At 40.8% G+C, this 23,416-nt stretch overlaps 1 protein-coding gene across 1 annotated transcript in view; it reads right to left on the reverse strand.

The window, feature by feature from the left end:
* The window catches only part of LOC117501189 (titin homolog), a 148,121-nt gene that overhangs the window by 25,049 nt on the left and 99,656 nt on the right, over positions 1-23,416 (reverse strand). The window contains exons 5-10 of the mRNA XM_034160037.1: positions 17,057-20,722; positions 16,400-16,753; positions 9,906-15,187; positions 6,672-6,710; positions 6,471-6,589; positions 597-774 (exon numbers count right to left, since the gene is read on the reverse strand). Of these exons, the coding sequence (XP_034015928.1) occupies positions 597-774; positions 6,471-6,589; positions 6,672-6,710; positions 9,906-15,187; positions 16,400-16,753; positions 17,057-20,722 (9,638 nt within the window). The remainder of the gene's footprint in view (positions 1-596; positions 775-6,470; positions 6,590-6,671; positions 6,711-9,905; positions 15,188-16,399; positions 16,754-17,056; positions 20,723-23,416) is intronic.

Below are 23,416 nucleotides of genomic sequence, written 5' to 3' on the forward strand. Positions count from 1 at the left end.
CACACACACACATAAAATTGGTTGTGAACATTTTTAGTTGTTCCTGAGAATACATCAAAAAGCTCATAAGAACCCAGTATCTATGGTCATACCTGTAAGAACTCATGACATTGTACTTGAATGTTAGGGCCCCATCACCCTTGGTACAAATGAGTATGAGCCAAGTCTAATCAGCTGGAATGTCAAAATACTACAATTCCTGCCACATCTGGGAGGGAATAACAATTGCTTAGGGCCAAATAGGACAGGTCACAGGTCTGATACCCATTTCAGGCTAATCCTAGTCCTAAACCTCTGATGTTATAAACTGAGGTTAGAGAAAAGCAAGTACTGTATAAGTAAAAGCTTTTTTTTTTTTACTAGTTGGGGATGTCCTGGGACTTATACTCAGAAAAATATGATATGTAAATTTGCAACATTGGGCAGTATACAGTATATGGGGGATGACTGATTATTACTTGTGTTACTTGGACTCACAAGGCTCAGCCCGGGACAAAGCAGAACTACAACAAGGCTGCAACAGATGACACCCAACAAATCATAAAAGAAATAGATGAGATGAACTCAACATTTTTTATTTGTTTATTTATTTTTACCTGAACTGCAAGTCGAATAGAACCTATGACCATAGGTGCTGTTGGGACACTCTGACCCATATGGTTTAGCATGGACGGCATTCCTTCCTCTGTCCACATGTTCACTATGTGCTCTGTAGGACCCTCCTCAAGGGCAATGGTACGCCCCTGGAACCCAGGTTTTTCAAAGAGAAGCCAGCTAAAATGTAAGAATAATGTGACATTACACAAATGACCAAAGAGGACACAAGTTTTTTTTTAACTGTAAATCTGAGGAAAATACACACCTGTCCAGACCAAAGAAAAGCTTGATTTGTAGTTTGCACCGACACTTAATTCTTACACAGTAAATACGTACACCAGATGCGAATGAGCTCATTACTGGTTAGGACTAATGCTGGACTTATTTTGCTATAAAGAATGAAAGACAGAGACTTCCGGAATGGCTAGCGACAAGACAGGTGCATAGTTGTTTCACTCCGTCTAAAACTGGCTTAAAATAACCCTCCAAACTCAAGAAATACGCTGAAAATTAACAGAGGATATTATGAGTGGGGGTAAGTCTAAAAAAGGACAGTGGAATCCAAGAAAAACGACAAATGAGGAGGATATATCTAAAATTGTGCACGAGGAACAACTCGAAGACGAGGAGGACGAAAATGGTGGCGGCGCGTTATCTGAGTCAACGGCGGATTCAAGCGAAGACTCTCCAACTTTGAAGGAAATCAGTGAGGCTATCCTGGGCATGAAAGCAGATATGGCAGAAACCATAAGAGCGGAACTTGCTGTATTTACTAAAGATTTGAACCAAAGGCTGATAGATCAAGCAGCCACTTTGGAAACACACTGCAAAGCCATAGCCAGTGCCGAGGAGCGCATTGCGGATTTCGAGGCTTGTGGCGTGGTGACAAAAGAAACGCTACTCAAGCTGCTGAAAGAGCAAAGAAAACTACAAGACAAAGTAATCAGTCTCGAGTCTCGTTCAAGAGAATCCAATATTCGCATATACGGAATCCCAGAAGACACCGAAACCGGCTCTTGTGACTTTTGTGAATAATCTCCTCACCAAGGAGTTACCATTACCTGAAGGCACCTCACTTCAAATCCAGCGTGCACACAGGTCATCGGCACGTAAACATGAGTCAGGCTCACCTCCGCTATCAATAATAGTCAATTTTTTGCAGTTTGAGGTGAAGGAAATGGTTTTGAGACTGGCATGGAAGACAAAGGTGATGCCGAATAATAAACAGATTTACTTTGACCATGATTATGCGTTGGAGGTGATGGAGAAACGCAGATCATATGGAGACATTAAGCGAGTACTCAAGGAAAAGGGTATCCGTTTCCAAACACCTTTTACGCGGATACGCATTCACTGGAGTGATGGGCCAAGAAGGTATAATGACGCGGAGGACGCTACGCGGGAGTTGTGGGCCCGAGGGCTGGAGGTGACAGTGGGCAGGACGAAGACGCCTCCAGACGCGAACATCGAGGAGAGAATCAACGCCGAATTCCCATGGCAACAAGTACGCCCAGGAGGCCATGAATCAACTGTTGAGAGTGAAAGAGAGACTTCAATAGTTTTGCAGAGGAGAGAGAGATTTGTCGACGAGGAAATGAAAGACGGTATAGTTTTACAAAAAAAAAAAAAAAAGTATATATGTGTGTGTGTGTGTATATATACATATATATATATATATATATATATATATATATATATATATATATACATATATATATACATATATTCCGCCACAAGGGGGAGCCCTGACCATAGGGAGGGACCTTTCTCCCCACTTTCCAGCAAAGACATCCAGGTATCCAGGGATCCTGAGGAAAAGGAAGACTTTCTGATTTTATTTTATTTCATGTCGTTTGGTGTTCTTAATGTTTTTGATAGTTCAGTTTACAGTGGGTATTATGTGTATTGTAGTCATGAAACTCATACTGACAAGTTCAGGGTGTCACATAAAGGGTATATTCTCATCAAGATTTTTACCACATACAAATGCTAAATTTTTTAACTCTTAATGTAAATGGGCTTTTGAGCCCCAATAAGCAAAGTAAAATACTGAGTAAATTGAAGGGGGAGAAAATTGATGTTGCATTTTTGCAAGAGACTCACATGGCCGGATTAGAGCATGAGAGACTTAAAAAGCAAGGTTATAAACATGTTTTCTTCTCATCCAATGGATTAAAACATACAAGAGGAGTAGCAATATTAATAACAGGAAGAGTCATTTTTGAACATATTTCAACAATCAAGGATAAAGAGGGGAGGTATGTAATGGTAATAGGGAAATTAGATGGAGAATTATTTACACTATACAATATATATGTCCCCCCCGGCTCCAAATCAGAGCAATATATTCAAATAATAGAAAAAGCAGTAACTGAGGCAAAGGGGCTACTTGTTTATGCAGGAGACCTTAATATGGTATTGAGACCGAGCACCGACTCATCTGGGAATACAGCCTCTCAAACTCAAAAAATGACTAAAAAGATAAATTTAATGTTGGAAGAAATGGGCATTGCATCCTGCTGATAGGAATTATACATTCTATTCATCCCCACATTCTTGTTATTCAAGAATCGATAATTTTTTTTACATTTAAAACAGATATGGATAGAATACAGAGTTGCTCAATTGGGGCCATGGACATCTCTGATCACTCCCCTTTATATTTGTCTGTTTCCATGAATCAGAGTAGAAAAGAGACTTATTGGAGACTAAATAATAGTATACTGAATAATAACATATGTGAGCAGCTATCGGCAGAAATATCAGAATATCTACAAATAAATGACAATGATGAAACCTTGGTGCACATATTATGGGATGCTTGTAAAGCAGTTATGAGAGGAAGGATTATAGCAAAATCTACATATATTAAAAGACAAAGAACTGAAAAACGTAAGACATTACAATCTGAGTTGTTATTGCTAGAGACTAAACATAAGGGGGCATTAGATGAACATACACAATTAGAGATAAAAAAGAAAAGAAACCAAATAGAGGAATTATATGACCAAGAAATCCAGAAGAAAATCTTATTTACTAAACAGAATTATTATGAAGGAGGCACTAAACATATGAAACAATTAGCTTACAAACAAGTCCCTATAACAAAAGAAATATATCACCAAATAGATCAAATTAGAAATTGCTTCAAAGATTATTACAAAATGTTATACTCCCAACCACCCGTTGGCACCGATCAAAATATGGAGAAATTACTGAATTCACTCACATTACCCTCGGTCACAGAAGAGGAAAATAAAAAATTGATTTCGGAAATCACAAAGGAAGAAATACAATCTGCTATAGGTAGACTTAAATCCAATAAGAGTCCAGGCGCCGATGGATTCACAGCAGAGTGGTACAAAAAATTAAGCACTGCTTTATCTCCAATCTTGTTGAAAACTTATAACTGGGTTCTTGGAGGAGAGATTCCTCCCTCAAACTATAGGCCTATAAGTATATTAAATATAGACTATATAATATTCACATCTATTTTAGCCAGAAGGATGGAAGAATAATACATTTTGACCAAACTGGGTTTGTTAAGGCACGACAAACTCATGGCAATGTGAGGAGATCTTTACAAATCATTAGACATATAAATTTAAACAAAACACAGGCAATTTTATTGAGCTTAGATGCGGAGAAAGCTTTCGACTCAGTGAGGTGGCATTTCCTGTTTAAAGTTATGGAAACATTCAAATTTGATGAAGTGATTATTAGGACATTAAAAGCATTATATAGCAAACCCGTTGCAAGATTAAAAATAAATGGTGCTCTTTCTGATCCTTTTGAGCTTGAAAGATCTACGAGACAGGGATGTGGGCTCAGTCCACTTTTGTTTTCAATATTTATTGAACCTCTGGCTCAGAATATAAGAGAAAATAAAAAAATAAAAGGTATTCAAATGACAGCAGGAGAACAAAAATTGGCTCTGTTTGCAGATGATGTCATGGTTTATCTATCAAATCCCACAGAGACTTTTCCAGAATTAATTGCAACCCTGAGAGATTATGGGAGTTATTCTGGATACAAACTGAATGAACAAAAATCTCAAGTCTTGTGTTTTATTTATTGCCCTTCCGTCCATATGAGTCAAGCATTTAAATTTGACTGGAACAAAAAAGTTATGAAATATTTAGGTATCAATTTACCGACTGATTTGTCTAACCTTGAAGAATTAAATTATGATCCTTTAAAAAAAGAAATTATTCAGGAAGTTGCGAGATGGAATTTGATACCATATTTGAATATTACTTCAAGAGTGGATACTGTAAAAATGAACATCCTTCCGAGAATGTTATATTTATTTCAGTCAATTCCAATTACAAGACCAGAAGTATACTTTATAGAATGGGACAAAATTATTTCTAGATTTGTTTGGGCTGGTAAAAAACCCAGAGTAAAGTTTAAAACACTGCAACTCTCTAAAGAGCAAGGGGGGCTTGCTTTACCTTGCCTCATTGATTATTATAAAGCGGCACAACTGCGACCATTAGTCTGCTGGTGTAACCCAAGTTACAATTCAAAATGGAAGGAGATAGATCAGGGTTTAATGGAACAACGTCCAATTAGTACACTTATTGGAGATCCCTTGATGAAAAATGTAGTATTAGATATAAATAACCCAATTTTTAACAGTTCACTGAAGGTATGGAGGGACATCATCAAAAAATACGACATTTATGAGAAATTAGAATTTTTGAAATGGTTTGCTTACGATTCAGATTTCATACCAGGGAAAGTAGATTCAGGATTTAAAACCTGGTGCAGTAAGGGCCTTACTACATATTATACTTTGTTCGAGAAAGGTGTGATAATGAGCTTCCAGGATCTAAAAGAAAAGTTCGGACTAATAAATCAAGACCACTTCAGGTATTTACAAATTAGGGACTTTATTAAAAAACAATTAATTCATAAACCAATTTTTGAGAAAGGGGACATTTTTGATATTCTGTTGAGTGCATATAACCATGCCCCAATCCAAAAAATTATCTCCAAATTGTATATGGTGATTCAAAATTTACAAGGTAATGACTCCACACATTTAAAAGATAGGTGAGAAAAAGAGGGCAATTTTTCTTTAACGTTGGACAGTTGGGAGAGAATATGTCAGCAACAATGGTCCGTTACCAGTGCCCCTTCATGGAGAGAATTTTCTTGGAAAAATGCAATTTGTTATTTCCGTACACCAGCCCAACAGTCGAAATATTCAGACCAGTTCGAATGCTGGAGGCAATGTGGTCAAACGTTGGCAGGCCATTTTCATATATTCTGGAATTGTTCTTCTGTTACCCCATTTTGGGATGAAATGCATATTGTTTTGGAAACAGTTTTTAAAAAGAAAATTCATAGAAAATTTGAAATACTATATCTTGGAGATTTGTTAGTATTAAAACTTACAAAAGCAGAACTCTATTTGATGAAAGTGTTATTGGTAGCAGGGAAAAAATGTATAACCAGGCACTGGCTTCAGAAAGAAATACCAACTATTAATGAGTGGATTAACATTATACATCAGATTTTCACTATGGAACGGTTGACATTTAAGGTGAAACTCCAGATGGATGTTTTTGAAGAATTTTGGAAAAAATGGCTATCCTTTGTAATAGTAATTAGATCTGACTTTGTCTGATTTGTACTAAACCCCACTGTGTTCGTGTTCTGTTTTATTTGTATACAATCGAAAAAACAATAAAATGTGAATAACAAAAAAAAAGAATGAAAGACAGAAACAACACATCTTGTACTGTAACCAGAGGGATTAGGTGTTCTGGTGATTCTGTCACACTAAACTAAATGACCTGAGCCAAACAAGGAGATGTGGCGTTTGTTTGAACTGCACCAAAGTGCTCTGACCTGAAGGTCCTTACCATCCTCTGACCACTCTGACTGAGATGACCGGAGACAGCTTCATCATGGTAGCATCCTCGACATCACAGTAGTGTGCAAACGCCTCCCCTCCAAAATCAGCATGTTCATGGATGACAATCTGAACCAGAAGGTAGATATTTCTTTAGAATACACTGGAAGGTATTTTATTAGTCACAGAAATAACTTTTTTTTCTCCATACCTTTCCAGGTCTTTTGTGGAAACCTCTTATTTCCGGTATCTGTATCAAAACAAAGACATACAGTAAAAGAAAAAAACATGATCTGAAAGGCTTCACTCCAGTAAACAGCAGAATCATTCATTTTTCTTTTCATTTAAAATATTCTGAGAAACAAGAGAAGCATGTGACCCTGACAGTCTGATGGATCTAACAGCATGTAATATCTCAGTTCTCAGCATGTCCACGGTCTCCACACTGTGTGCTGTGGAGCAGGTCTGCCTGTGTGGACGCCGTGTTCATGTCAACACAACAGTTTGCATTGAGCTGCTTCATTTGCATGTTGATATAAACAGCTCAACCTAACCTGAGAGATGATCTGTGGCAAAGATTTGGCTTGAAAACCTGCGACATTATGTATTTTCTTGCAAACTAATCATCACAGTGGAATCAACAAAATTAGTCACATGTCAGACTACTGATGTGTAATGCCCCAAAATGTATAAAAGAATTAATACTGGTTTGCTTTTTTGTTTAGCAAAGGCCTATCAACATGCGTTTGGACAGGCATTTTACCATCATTTCTACAGCATTATAGAAAAATATCACCAAAGTGACCATTAGTAAGTCCATTTCGTGTGCTGTTATTATTAATCTCTTCCATTTGGACAAAACCACCAGCCAACCAGGTACCGAACTGAATTCAGTTACATACAGATTTTACTGTATAGGCAAGACACTCATGAAACATATACAGGAGATAAAATTAATTAACAACCGTATTAAATCCCCCATAAAGTCATAAACTACTACGTAAAAGTCACATTTCAAGTCACTTTTAACAACATAAAATCAGTACTGCAGTATCTATTATACATGTAGTCAGTGATGGTCACAGTTACACTAAGATGCTAATCGCTAATTGGCAAAGCAAAATTTTCATTCGTGGCTTAGCATTTCAGATAACTCTGAAAACCCTTAGAGGACCAAGTAGCTTCCGCTACATTTTGTTGTTTATAATAAAGTTCAACACTGAAAAACATTTGCAAACTCGAATCTCGTGCATGTTTCTGTAGACTCTTTGCGCTAACACCACAGGGGACATTTTATTGATAAATATTCAATAGTGGCTATCTGTATGTAACAGTATTAATAATACAACATGCTATTTGTACGTAGCGCTTCTGATTGGTCAACTTAGGTCACGTGATTATGAGGTTACACACGTTTACTTGCTTTCCATCTGCATGTGGGGCCGAAATTACTGTTTCAAAGTAATGATCTTAAATACTTTCTTTGGTTCCAAAATATTTGTAATTATCTATCTTACGAACTTTACCACAGTTACTTAATACTTTAAGTACTTGAAGGACAAAAAAGAAAATCTTTATCATGATTGTAATGAGATATGGTGAAGCTGGCCCAAACGTCTGACACCCTATGGCTTAGACCACAGTGTTTAAAACCAAACCTTAATCGTAAACCTAACCCTTAATCTTAACCAGAACCCCTAACCATAATCCCAAAACCAGTAATCCATGAGGGCCATGGACGGTAATGCATGAGGACCGTGGGCAGTAATCAATGAGGACCACGGATGGTAATCCATGAGGACCACAGACAGCAATCCATGAGATCACAGATGGTAATCCATGAGGAGCACGGACAGTAATCAATGAAGACCATGGATAGTAAACCATGAGGACCACAGGCAGTAATCCATGAGGACCATGGACAGTAATCCATGAGGGCCATGGATGGTAATGCATGAGGACCATGGACGGTAATCCATGAGGACCACAGACAGCAATCCATGAGACCACGGATGGTAAACCATGAGGACCATGGACAGTAATCCATGAGGATCACAGACAGTAATCCATGAGGAGCACAGACAGTAATCCATGAGGACCACAGACAGTAATCCATGAGGACCATGTACAGTAATCCATGAGGACCATGGACGGTAATCCATGAGGACCATGGACGGTAATCCATGAGGACCATGGACGGTAATCCATGAGGACCACAGACAGCAATCCATGAGACCATGGATGGTAAACCATGAGGACCATGGACAGTAATCCTTGAGGATCACAGACAGTAATCCATGAGGACCACGGACAGTAATCCATGAGGACCACGTACAGTAATCCATGAGGACCATGGACAGTAATCCATGAGGTCCAAGGACAGTAATCCATGAGGTCCACGGACAGTAACCCATGCGGACCATGGATGGTAATCCATGAGGACCATGGACAGCAATCCATGAGATCACGGATAGTAATCCATGAGAAGCATGGACAGTAATCAATGAGGACCACGGACAGTAATCCATGAGGACCACAGACAGTAATCCATGAGGACCACAGACAGTAATCCATGAGGACTACAGACAGTAATCCATGAGGACCACAGACAGTAATCCATGAGGTCCACGGACAGTAACCCATGCGGACCATGGATGGTAATCCATGAGGACCATGGACAGCAATCCATGAGATCACGGATAGTAATCCATGAGAAGCATGGACAGTAATCAATGAGGACCATGGACAGTAATCCATGAGGACCACAGACAGTAATCCATGAGGACCACAGACAGTAATCCATGAGGACCATGTACAGCAATCCATGAGGACCATGGACAGTAATCCATGAGGGTCATGGACGGTAATCCATGAGGACCACAGACAGCAATCCATGAGACCACGGATGGTAAACCATGAGGACCATGGACAGTAATCCATGAGGATCACAGACAGTAATCCATGAGGACCACGGACAGTAATCCATGAGGACCATGGATGGTAATCCATGAGGACCACGGATGGTAATCCATGAGGACCACAGACGGTAATCCATGAGGGCCATGGACAGCAATGCATGAGGACCATGGACGGTAATCACGAAATCTGTTAAACACAAACTGTTTAACGGATTTTAATAATGATTGTTGGCAACCAGATCTACAGATAATTAACAGCTAATTAATATACTATAATAAAAGTCATTGGTAGCTTCAGCTACTTGTATATTTTTTATTGGTTTTGTATTATCACAGATAACTTTTCAGTTAAGAAGCTAATTCTTCAGCTGTACCCACCAATGTGTATCATCAGTATTACAGTATGTACTGAAATATTGGCAATATTTTGATCCTGTTGCACTTAATAGGACCCATCACAGGTTTTAGTGGACACCCATTTGTATAAATTACTGTCTAACTAGAAGAGGACAATAGGTAATGCTTACCTTAGTTTTAGTAGTGGACAGCCCGTTTGGCTCTCCTGTTGTCACACTGTGGTCCATACCAGCATTCCTTTGGAGATTTTGTTTAGTAGTAGTGGTATTTGTGGAACCCTGGGTGGCTTCAGGCATTCTTTTGTTCTTCTTAAGGTATTTCTCAATATGATCAGGCAGCTTTATTTCTGAGAATGAGGGCAGAGGAGGAGTGGCTTTTGGATCAACTTCCGATTCATCAACTAGATTAATTTCTTGCTCATCCGCCTTCCCTGTTCCAGTGTGAGCCACGGGTGACTGAATGCCTTCCTTTATCCCGTGTGAAGGGAGGTCCTGTTTTTGCTTGGATAAGGCAGAGGTATTTTCCTCTTTGGCCTTCCTGCAAGTCCGAGGGGAACTCAGTAAGTTGGAGAGAATAGACATCCTTCCTAAACGAGACTTGGGCTTCCCAGGGTCTTTTTCCGTCTTTTCTACTCCTTCTTTTTCCATTTCTTTTACCCCATTTTGACTTGCATCGTTGCCCTCCACCCCATCTCCAAATTCCATTTCATCTCTTGATACTTTGTCTTGTGAATGTTTTTTCAGGCCCCTCCTTTGTCTGTTGGCAGCATTTTGTTTTATCACCATGGCTGGCGAAAGATCTTTATAATATTTGTCATTTATCCTTAAGCCAAACTGGAATTCCTCTGGATCAAATGTTCTCTCAAAATGGTCCTCCATGATGGCAGGCATAGTGAAATGTGGGGATCGGTTTTTACAGAGCTGTGTTTTTAGAGGTAGTGAGAAAGGAATCCCTCCTTCTTTGATGTTCCTGATAAAACTATCAAAGTCATCAGGCTCGAGGGATTCGTCCTCGCTCGCTGAGGCATCTAGTCTTCTCTTCTTTTCCTTTTTCTGACGGTGTTTTTTATGAGGTTCCACATCTAACCAGCTCGATGGAGAATGCTTATCAGCCTGCATACTCTGAGGTAGACCTGACAGCTTCACTGTAGCCTCAGATGACAAAGTGTTAGTGGATTTTGTCTTTGATGGCTTTGTTGGATCAGTGAAGTTGTGGAGGTCCTCTTTCAAAGTATCTTGTGAGCTTCCATGTGTGTCCAAATTCTCTGTTAATGATTCACATGTTTTTTTGTTTTCTGTGATGGCGTTATCACTTTTATGGATTTCTCTGTTGACAATTTTATTTCTGACAATATTAGATATGGTCTCTTTCTCATCATATTTTGTATTTTTGGAAAAAAATGCTTCAAGATCCCTTTTGGTATCGATCCTTGATGCCTTCAGCTGATCCTCTGGCTCTTTTCTGATTTCTGCACTCACACTTTCAGTTTCAGCCCTTATAGGTTTAATTTCTTTAGCTGTATCCATTTTTAAGACAGAGCTCTCATTTGTCTTCTCTGGAGGTTTTATAGTTACAGTATCTGTTTGCAGCTGATCCTCTGTCTCTGTGACTTTATTTTCATCTTCAAAACCTTCTTCAGTGTGGATCTTCTGCTGGTCTTTTTTATCCTCCATAGTCACCTCAGCTGTGGTAAGGGCTTCTGTTCCCTTCTTTGGAGGTTCCACTGCTACGTCAGCATTTTGACCTTCAACATCTGTAGATTGATCAATGCTTTTCTCAGGTTCCTTAGTTTCTTCATGTTGATCTCTGACAGCTGTGAGCTCTGTGTCGTTTTGGTTCCTAACATCAAAGCCACTGGTATCAGTTTTCAGCTCCATCTTCACTGATGTTACTGATGAATCCTTTGTTTTAATCTCTTGTTCTCTGGTTTCTGCACTCACAGTTTCATTGATTACAGGTTTGAATTCTGGAGTTGTGTCCATTTTTAAAACAGAGCTCTCATCTGTCTTCTCTGGAGGTTTTATAGTCTCTGGTTTCAGCTGATCCTCTGGCTTTGTGACTTTATCTTCATCCTCAACACATTCTTCAGTGTGGATCTTCTGTTCATCTTTTTTATCCTCCATAGTCACTTCATCTATGGTAAGAGTTTCTGGTGTCTTCTCTGGAGCTCCAGCTGTGATGGTCTGTGGTTCAGGAACCAGGTTAGAACATTCATTTTTAAATTCTGTGGTTTGATCTGTCTGTTTCATTGGTTCTTTGGGTTCTTCAGGTTGATCTATGACAGCTACAAGCTCATTCTCTATCTTCTCTGGATGTTTTATAGTTTCAGACTCTGGTTTCAGCTGATCCTCTGGTTTTGTGACTTTATTTTCATGTTCAGCGCATTCTTCAGTGTGGATCTCCTGGTCCTCTTTCTTATCCTCCATACTGACTTCAGCTGTAGTCAGACCTTCTGCTATCGTCTCTGGAGGTTCCACTGTTACTTCAGAGTTTTGACTTTCAAAGTCTGTAAACTGGTCAATGCTTTTCTGAGGTTCTTTACTTTCTTCATGTTGATCTCTGACAGCTGTGAGCTCTGCATCTTTTTGGTTGCTAACATCAAAACCACTGTTATCAGTGGTCAACTCCACCTTTGCTGATGTTATCGATGAATCCTTTGTTTTAATCTCTTCTTTATCTTCATCTTCAACACATTCTTCAGTGTGGATCTTCTGCTCATCTTTTTTATTCTCCATAGTCACTTCAGCTGTGGTAAGAGCTTCTGTTGTCTTCTCTGGAGTTTCAGTTGTGATGGTCTGTGGCTCATGAACCAGGTTAGAAAGTTCATTTTTAAATTCTGTGGTTTGATCTGCCTTATTCTCTGGTTCTTTAGTTTCCTCATGTTGATCTATGGTACCTACAAGCTTGTACTCCTTTTTGTTGCTGACTTGAGACCCACTGTTTGCTGCTGCAAGATCAATTTTTCCATTTTTTGTTGGTAAATCCTTTGTTTCACTGTTTTCTTCTCTGGTCTCTGTAGCTAGACCTTCAGTGCATGCAGGTTTATTTTCTGGAATTGCATCTGTTATTGAAACAGAGCTCTCATTTGTCTTCTCTGGAGATTGTGTACTTTCAGTCTCTGGTTTCATCTGATCCTCTGTCTCTGTGACTTTATTGTCATCAACACATTCTTCAGTGTGGATCTTCTGCTCCTGCGTCTTATCTTGCACACTGACATCAGCTGCGATAAGACCTTCTGATGTTTTCTCTGGAGGTTCCACTGTTATGTCAGCATTTTGACCTACAACATCGGTAGATTGATCAATGCTTTTCTCAGGTTCTTTAGTTTCTTCATGTTGATCTCTGACAGCTGTGAGCTCTGCGTTGTTTTGGTTCCTAACATCAAAGCCACTGTTATCAGTTGTCAACTCCATCTTCACTGATGTTATTGATGAATCCTTTGTTTTAATCTCTTCTTCTCTGGTTTCTGCACTCACAGTTTCAGTGGTTACAGGTTTGAATTCTGGAGTTGTGGCTATTTTTAAAACAGAGTTCTCATTTGTCTTCTCTGGAGGTTTTACAGTCTCTGGTTTCAACTGATCTTCTGGTTTTGCAACTTTATCTTCATCTTCAACACCTTCTTCAATGCGGATCTTCTGCTTGTCTTTCTTATGCTCCACACTGGCTTCCGCTGTGGTAAGAGCTTCTGTTGTCTTCTTTGGAGCTTCACCTGTGATGGTCTGTGGTTCATGAGCCAGGCTAAAATGTTCATTTTTAAATTCTGTGGTTTTATCTGCCTGTTTCACTGGTTCTTTGGGTTCTTCAGGTCGATCTATGACAGCTACAAGCTTGTTCTCTGTCTTCTCTGGACATTTTATAGATTCAGTCTCTGGTTTCAGCTGATCCTCTGGTTCTGTGACTTTATCTTCATCTTCAACACCTTCTTCAGAGTGGATCTTCTGCTTGTCTTTCTTATCCTCCACACTGGCGTCAGCTGTGGTAAGAGCTTCTGTGGTCTTCTTTGGAGCGTCACCTGTGATAGTCTCTGGTTCATGAACCAGGTTAGAACATTCATTTTTAAATTCTGTGGTTTGATCTGCCTGTTTCACTGGTTCTTTGGGTTCTTCAGGTTGATCGATGACAGCTACAAGCTCATTCTCTGTCTTCTCTGGAGGTTTTATAGTTTCAGTCTCTGGTTTCAGCTGATCCTCTGGTTTTGCAACTTTATTTTCATCTTCAGCACATTCTTCAGTGTGGATCTCCTGGTCCTCTTTCTTATCCTCCACACTGAGTTCAGCTGTGGTCAGATCTTCTGTCATCTTCTCTGGAGGTTCCACTGTTACCTCAGAGTTTTGACCTTCAAAGTCTGTAAACTGGTCAATGCTTTTCTCAGATTCTTTACTTTCTTCATGTTGATCTCTGACAGCTGTGAGTTCTGCATCTTTTTGGTTGCTAACATCAAAACCACTGTTATCAGCTGTCAACTCCATCTTCACTGATGTTATTGATGAATCCTTTGTTTTAATCTCTTCTTCTCTGGTTTCTGCACTCACAGTTTCAGTGGTTACAGGTTTGAATTCTGGAGTTGTGTCTATTTTTAAAACAGAGTTCTCATTTGTCTTCTCTGGAGGTTTTACAGTCTCTGGTTTCAACTGATCTTCTGGTTTTGCAACTTTATCTTCATCTTCAACACCTTCTTCAATGCGGATCTTCTGCTTGTCTTTCTTATGCTCCACACTGGCTTCCGCTGTGGTAAGAGCTTCTGTTGTCTTCTTTGGAGCTTCACCTGTGATGGTCTGTGGTTCATGAGCCAGGCTAAAATGTTCATTTTTAAATTCTGTGGTTTTATCTGCCTGTTTCACTGGTTCTTTGGGTTCTTCAGGTCGATCTATGACAGCTACAAGCTTGTTGTCTGTCTTCTCTGGACATTTTATAGATTCAGTCTCTGGTTTCAGCTGATCCTCTGGTTCTGTGACTTTATCTTCATCTTCAACACCTTCTTCAGAGTGGATCTTCTGCTTGTCTTTCTTATCCTCCACACTGGCGTCAGCTGTGGTAAGAGCTTCTGTGGTCTTCTTTGGAGCGTCACCTGTGATAGTCTCTGGTTCATGAACCAGGTTAGAACATTCATTTTTAAATTCTGTGGTTTGATCTGCCTGTTTCACTGGTTCTTTGGGTTCTTCAGGTTGATCGATGACAGCTACAAGCTCATTCTCTGTCTTCTCTGGAGGTTTTATAGTTTCAGTCTCTGGTTTCAGCTGATCCTCTGGTTTTGCAACTTTATTTTCATCTTCAGCACATTCTTCAGTGTGGATCTCCTGGTCCTCTTTCTTATCCTCCACACTGAGTTCAGCTGTGGTCAGATCTTCTGTCATCTTCTCTGGAGGTTCCACTGTTACCTCAGAGTTTTGACCTTCAAAGTCTGTAAACTGGTCAATGCTTTTCTCAGATTCTTTACTTTCTTCATGTTGATCTCTGACAGCTGTGAGTTCTGCATCTTTTTGGTTGCTAACATCAAAACCACTGTTATCAGCTGTCAATTCCATCTTCATTGATGTTATTGATGAATCCTTTGTTTTAATCTGTTCTTCTGTGGTTTCTGCACTCACAGTTTCAGTGGTTACAGGTTTGAATTCTGGAGTTGTGCCCATTTTTAAAACAGAGCTCTCATTTGTCTCCTCTGGATGTTTTATAGTCTCTGGTTTCAGCTGATCCTCTGGCTTTGTTACTTTATCTTCATCTTCAACACATTCTTCAGTGTGGATCTTCTGCTCATCTTTGTTATTCTCCATAGTCACTTCAGCTGTGGTAAGAGTTTCTTGTGTCTTCTCTGGAGCTTCAGCTGTGATGGTCTGTGGTTCATTAACCAGGTTAGAATGTTTATTTTTAAATTCTGTGGTTTGGTCTGCCTTTGTCTCTGGTTCTTTGGGTTCTTCAGGTCGATCTATGACAGCTACAAGCTCGTTCTCTGGCTTTTCTGGAGGTTTTATAGTTTCAGTCTCTGATTTCAGCTGATCCTCTGTCTCTGTGACTTTGGCTTCATCTTCAACAGATTCTTCAGTGTGGATCTTCTGCTTGTCTTTCTTTTCCTCCATGGTCACCTTAGCTGTGGTAACAGCTTCTGTTGTCTTCTCTGGAGTTTCAGTTGTGATGGTCTGTGGCTCATGAACCAGGTTAGAAAGTTCATTTTTAAATTCTGTGGTTTGATCTGCCTTATTCTCTGGTTCTTTAGTTTCCTCATGTTGATCTATGGTACCTACAAGCTTGTTCTCCTTTTTGTTGCTGACTTGAGACCCACTGTTTGCTGCTGCAAGATCAATTTTTCCATTTTTTGTTGGTAAATCCTTTGTTTCACTGTTTTCTTCTCTGGTCTCTGTAGTTAGACCTTCAGTGCATGCAGGTTTATTTTCTGGAATTGCATCTCTTATTGAAACAGAGCTCTCATTTGTCTTCTCTGGAGGTTTTGCAATTTCAATCTCTGGTTTCATCTGATCCTCTGTCTCTGTGACTTTACTGTCATCAACACATTCTTCAGTGTGGATCTCCTGGTCCTCTTTCTTATCCTCCATACTGACTTCAGCTGTGGTCAGACCTTCTGCTGTCGTCTCTTGAGGTCCCACTGTTACTTCAGAGTTTTGACTTTCAAAGTCTATAAACTGGTCAATGCTTTTCTCAGGTTTTTTACTTTCTTCATGTTGATCTCTGACAGCTGTGAGCTCTGCATCTTTTTGGTTGCTAACATCAAAACCACTGTTATCAGTGGTCAACTCCATCTTTGCTGATGTTATTGATGAATCCTTTGTTTTAATCTCTTCTTTATCTTCATCTTCAACACATTCTTCAGTTTGGATCTTCTGCTCATCTTTTTTATCCTCCATAGTCACTTCAGCTGTAGTAAGAACTTCTGGTGTCTTCTCTGGAGCTTCAGCTGTGATGGTCTGTGGTTCATTAACCAGGTTAGAATGTTCATTTTTAAATTCTGTGGTTTGATTTGCCTTTTTCTCTGGTTCTTTGGGTTCTTCAGGTCGATCTATGACAGCTACAAGCTTCTTCTCTGCCTTCTCTGGAGGTTTTATAGTTTCAGTCTCTGGTTTCATCTGATCCTCTGTCTCCGTGACTTTGGCTTCAACTTCAACACTTTCTTCAGTGTGGATCTTCTGCTTCTCTTTCTTATCCTCTATGGTCACTTCAGCTGTGGCAAGACCTTCTGGTGTCTTCTCTGGAGCTTCAGCTGTTATGCTCTGTGGCTCATGAACCAGGTTAGAACATTCATTTTTAAATCCTGTGGTTTGATCTGCCTTATTCTGTGGTTCTTTAGTTTCCTCATGTTGATGTATGGTACCTACAAGCTCGTTCTCCTTTTGGTTGCTGACTTGAGACCCACTGTTTACTGTTGCAAGGTCCATTTGTCCACTTTTTGTTGGTAAATCCTTTGTTTCACTGTTTTCTTCTCTGGTTTCTGCAGCTAGACCTTCAGTGCATGCAGGTTTATTTTCTTGAGTTGTGTCCATTTTTAAAATGGTGCTCTCATTTGTCTTCTCTGGAGGTTTTGCAGTTTCAGTCTCTGTTTTCATCTGATCCTCTGTCTCTGTGACTTTATTGTCATCAATGCTTTCTTCAGTGTGGATCTTCTGCTCCTGCTTCTTATCCTGCACACTGACATCAGCTGTGATAAGACCTTCTGATGTTTTCTCTGGAGGTTCCACTATTACATCAGCATTTTGACCTTCAAAGTCTGTAAACTGGTCAATGCTTTTCTCAGGTCCTTTAGTTTCTTCATGTTGATCTCTGACAGCTGTGAGCTCTGCATTGTTTTGGTTCCTAACATCAAAGCCACTGTTATCAGTTGTCAATTCCATCTTCCCTGATGTTATTGATGAATCCTTTGTTTTAATCTCTTCTTCTCTGGATTCTGCACTCACAGTTTCAGTGGTTACAGACTTGATTTCTTGAGTTGTGCCCATTTTTAAATCAGAGCTCTCATTTGTCTTCTCGGGAGGTTTTGTAGTCTCTGGTTTCATCTGACCCCCTGTCTCTGTGATTTTATTTTTATCAACACATTCTTCAGTGTGGATCTTCTGCTTGTTTTTCTTATCCTCCATAGTCACACCAGCTATTGTAAGAGCTTCTGGTGTCTTCTCTGGAGCTTCAACTGTTATGGCCTGTGGTTCATGAATCAGGTTAAAATGTTCATTTCTAAATTCTGTGGTTTGATCTGTCTTATTATCTGGTTCTTGAGTTTCTTCAGGCTTATCTATGACACCTACAAGCTCATTCTCCTTTTGGTTGCTGGCTTCAAACCCACTGCTTTCTGTTGTGAGGTCCATTTTTCCACTTTTTGCTGGTAAATCCTTTATTTCACTTTGTTCTTCTTTGGTGTCTGCACTCAGACCTACAGCACTTCCAGGTTTATTTTCTGGAGTTGCGTCTGTTTTTGAAACAGAGCCCTCATTTGTCTTCTTCACGGGTTTTATTGTTACACTCTCTGGTTCCAACTCACCCTCTGGCTTTGTGACTTTATTTTCATCTTCAGCACATTCTTCAGGGTGAATCTTATCTTCCATATTGACTTCAGCTGTGCTAAAACCTTGTGTTGTTCTTAGTTCCGGAACCAAGTTAAAGCCTGAGACCTGATCAGTCTTTTTCTCCAGTTCTTTAGATTTGTCATATTGATCTGTAACAACTGGGAGCACCTTCTCTGTGTGGTTGCTAATGTCCATGCTACCAGTACTAGTTGCGAGCACCATCTTTGCACTTTTTATTGGCAAATCCTTATTTTCACCATCTTCTTTTTCTGCACTCAGACTTTCATTGCTTCTATGCTTTAACTCTGGAGTTGTGTCTCTTTTTGAAACTGACCTGTCATGCGTCTCTTCTGGAGGTGTTGTAGTGATGGTCCGCAGTTTCTGTTCCAGGTTAGAATTCAGGGATTTGGTTTCTGTTGATTTAAATGTATTTTTCTTTGGTTTGATTGTGTTCTCATCTTCACATGTCACAGGTCTGACCTGCTGGTCATGTGGTTTCTCAATAAGTTCATCTGCTTGGTTACTGACTGAGTCCTTCTCTGGTGACTCCTTGGTTGTGGGCTTTTCTTTTGGACTTCCTTCACTGTCGGTTTCAGTGCCTACTGCCTTTTGTTTTGGGATTTTATCCCTTTTTAAAATTTGGTGCTCCTTTAACACTATAATGTATTTGTCGTCCTGATTCGCACTCTTGTCCCAGACTTCTTCTTCAATAGTAACAAACAGTTTGCGCCCCTTTTCATTTTTGACCACTTTTGTTGGCAGAGCTGCTCGTGTGCTTTTTGTATCACCACTCCCAACATCTCCCTTAGAAATGATCTGAGGTCTCTCTGTCGTAGTGGCCGCGTTGTCTGCATTGTCACTGACTACACAGATTTCTTCCACTTGCTTTTCTTCTGAGTTGAGCTTTAAAGATCTTTCCTCTGATGACAGATTAGAGGGCTTCGCTGCTTTTGTGATGCCTTTCTTTGTGTCAGCTTTCATGGCCATGTCTTTGACATCCTTTTTAGAAATGGTATTTGAATTAATGCTTTCCTCAGCTGCACCATTCAGCTTCTCATCTGCTTTTGTGTATTTCTCTTGTATTTCAGATTCTGCTCCCAGTAAAAGAGACTCTTTGTACAGCTGATTCTCGACATTCTTGGGAAACTGTGCCACAGTCATTGTGTCTGTTTGCATGTGCAAAGCCCTGCTGGGTTTGCTGTTAATCTGCTCTTTGTTTTTTGTCAGCCTTTCAGCATTTTTGGTAGAATCTTTACTTGTGGTGTCAGGTAAAGTTCCACTTTCAAGAACGATCTGTGCGCATTGAGCCTTAGATTTGTTTTCCTTTTCTGTTGGTGTCCTTGTTGCTGGCGTTTCGACTGAGTCAGCAATGTGAGTGACTGAAAGTGATTTTTTTCTTTCTAGATCTTGATCTTTAGAGGGCAGTTCAGCAGGCAGACTACTTTTGTTATTAGATATAACATCAGTAAAGGAAGCACTGTGGGGTACAATATCATGGCCAACACTGTCAATCTCAACACCTTTGTCTCGCATATCCATTACATCCCCGTGACTGGGTTTTGTATCCTGATCCAACACTGTAGGATTTGGCTCTGAAAGGTCTTTTTGGCGGATTACATCCAGTTTTATGTTACCTCTTAGCTGGATTGTCCCTAAAAGAGGTTTTTCATTTACTTGTAGTGGAGAACATTCTGAGGAATTCTGCTCTTGTGGGATTAACTCACTTTGAACTGTGGATAAAGGTTCAGGCTTGAGTTTCGTTTGCTGTTTGCCATCAGTTTCAGCGCGGTTCGTGTCATTAAATGGCAACTCAGATGGAATCGATTTGATCACCTTATCAGCTGTCGGGCCTGATACTGGTGCCATTTTTTCTTGAGTGATTCTACTAATGACTGCATCGTTTTTTCGTACAGATTGGAGTTTGGAATTTTCCTCAGTTGTTGGACTGATTTTCTCCTTCTGTTTTATTTGCAGTTTGATTTTATGAGTGCTGGAGTGGCTGTCAGCGGGTCTTTTCATGTGGTGTTCCCCTTCCGTCTTGACTTTAACCTCAGCTTGCTGTGCGTCATCATCATCCTTCACTTGTTCCTCTGCAGCAGCATGCTCAGAGGGTCTGACCGCTAACTTGATATTCGTGCTCTGATTGGATTTGTCCATCACACCTTCTTTATTCCTTAATGTGCTTGCAGAATTTCTGGTTGGGGAGTGCTGAATTCTTCTGCTTTTAATCTTGGTGGCGCTCCTCTGACCCAGTGTAGGGAGTTTACTTGCAGAGGAACACAGATCAGTAGACTCTCTTACTGGGCTCTTGTGCTGCTGTTTTCCAGTTGTGGACACACTGTCACTTTGTTTGGACAGCTTTAAGGTGACTCGCTCTTGCTTGGTGGGAGGTGGAGACACACAAGAAGTGGGGCTGATACTTTCTTCATGACTGGCACTTGCCCTGGAGATTTGTTTGGACCGTGTTGGAGACAGACTCTGTCCTGTTGGACACAAATACACAGCAAAAAGAGGAGTTAATTTCACTCCCAAAATATTAACACTCTTGTAGTTAAACCAGCACACTGTCATAGCCACTTCTGGGTTGATATTTCAACTCTCTATGGGTGTTATCTCACTGTGTCAAAGAGTTAACCAGATTTTTTTTTTTATAAGTGGAAAAAGTTACATTTTTTTATTGTGAGTAGAAAATGACAGTGATACACTTCAGCAACAATTGTTGCCAGTGGGACAAAACGGGTTAAGTGACAAACTGGAGATCTGTGAGGAAGATCACAAAATTATATTAACACCCCCCCCCCCCCCCCCCCCACACACACACACACACCCCACCTCCGCTGCTCAAATACTTTGCGTATATTATATATTAGTGGTAGTGAATCATTTGTGATTAAATACCTGAATTAACAAACAGGTCAAACTCTGCACTCAGGAGGCTAATAGGCTAACAGGTATGTTTATACGTGTCACTGACAAATACTCTTTCAGCTGCTCCTGTTTTGGGTCACCAGAGTAAACCATCCATCTCCATCACACTCATTCTTGCATCTTCCTCTGTCACACCAATCACATGCATATCCTCCTTCAGCACATCCATAAACTTCCTCTTTGAGCTCCAATTTCTCTGCCTGCTTGGCGGCTCAATCCACATCATCTTTCGCTCTATATATCCTGTTGCTCTCCACTGCACACGTCCAAACATTTCAATCTCGCCTCTCTGATGTTGTCTTCAAAATGTCCTACTTGTGCCTCTGATATGTTCATTCCACATCATGTCCATCCCAAATGCCAATACTTTCAGCACTGTTTCCTGTCTCTTTGTTAGCACCAACATAGCTGGTCTCACTAAAAAGTATGTTCCCTTGGCATCTCCCTTTTTTTCACTCGGGGTCACCACAGCAGAGTTGAGGTGGATCTGGCACAAGTTTTACATCGAATAACCTTCCTGACACAATTCCACATTACATGGAGAATGCACGGTGGTGGCCTTGAACTGTGCACCTTCTGTTGTTGTTGTTGTTGGCAGTTTCTCGCTTGCGAGGATAGTGGGAAGGCCTTTTTTTTTTTTTTTTTAGTTTATTTTCTACAAGCCCTCTGGTGGCTGAAAAGTCAGATGCGGGATGCACAACACCTGTTACACTTGGGGCAAATGAACACTTGAGTAGGCTGGGCTTGTGCTGCTCCCCGCTCTTTCTGTCTTTGACGCTTCTGGCGTGAGGCCTCACTTCTTTCTGCCTCAAACTTCAGGCTGACGGATTTGATGCTGGAATGTCAGCTGAGTCTATCTGTAGCTAGATGCTGCCATGACTGATGCTGAATGCCTGCAAGGGAGAGCTGTTTCTTCAGCTGGTCCTTATAGCGCTTTTTGGGGGCCCCTTGGTTTCGTCTCCCTTCCTTGAGCTCGCCAAAGAGAATTAATTTCGGCATGCATGTATCATCCATCCTGGCTACGTGACCTGCCCAACGAAGCTGTTGTTTGAGTATAATAGACTCCATGCATGTGGGCAATTTGGCTCTGGTAAGGATGTCCTCATTTGAGACGTAGTCCTGCCACTTGAGCCCGAAGATGTTTCGGAGACAACGCTGATGAAAGCGTTCCAGTAATCTGATCTGCTGGCGATACAAAACCCAGGTTTCAGCTCCATACAGGAGGGTAGGGACCACAATGGCTCTGTAGGCCTGCACTTTTGTGGAAAGGCGCAGTGCATGACTTTCTTAGAGAGTCGACTAAAAGAACTGCTGGCCTTGGCAAGGCGACTCTCTAGGTCCTTGGCAACAGATGCGTTGTTTGAGATAACACTACCGATATACGTGAAGTGCTCTACTGCATTCAGGCTGGTACCCTCGATGTTGATTTGGGGTGGGGTATATGCTGTATGGGGGACCGGTTGATATAGCACTTCTGTGTTTCTCAGGCTGATGGTGAGGCCGAAGGCTCTTGCTGCTTCAGCAAAACAGTTGACAATGTGCTGCAAGGCTTGCTCCGTATGGGCGACGAGGGCGCAGTCATCTGCGAAGAGCAGCTCCATGATTAGCTATTCTGTGATCTTAGTGTGGGACAGAAGGCGCCGCAAGTTAAACAGACTTCCGTCGGTTCTGAAGCGGATATAGATGTCGTCTGTCAAGTCTTCTTTGGCCTCACGAAGCATCATGCTGAAGAAGATGGAGAACAGAGTGGGCACGAGGATGCAACCTTGTTTGACGCCATTTGAGATGGGGAAGCTGCCGGACAGAGTCCCGTTGTACTTCACTTGTCCCATCTGGCCTTCATGCAGCTGGCAGATGATGGTGAGGAGCTTTGGAGGGCAGCCAAGGCGTGCAAGAATCTTCCACAAACCCTCACGACTGATCGTGTCAAAAGCCTTGGTTAGGTCTATGAAGGCTGCATAAAGGGCCATGTTCTGTTCTCTGCACTTCTCCTGGATCTGTCTCAGGATGAAGATCATGTCGGTGGTTCCCCTGTTGGCCCGAAATCCGCACTGACTCTCGGGAGTATTTTCATGCGCTATGGTAGGGGTAAGCCTGTTGAGCAGCACTCGAGCCAAAATCTTACCTGCTATTGAGAGGAGAGTGATGCCCCGGTAATTAGAACAGTCGGACTTGGCGCCCTTGTTCTTGTACAGGGAGACAATGACCGCATCCCGAAGGTCATGTGGAACCATTCCCTTTTCCCAGCA

This window comes from Thalassophryne amazonica, chromosome 19 (assembly GCF_902500255.1).
Source record: "Thalassophryne amazonica chromosome 19, fThaAma1.1, whole genome shotgun sequence".
In the NCBI taxonomy this organism is placed as follows: Eukaryota; Metazoa; Chordata; class Actinopteri; order Batrachoidiformes; family Batrachoididae; genus Thalassophryne; species Thalassophryne amazonica.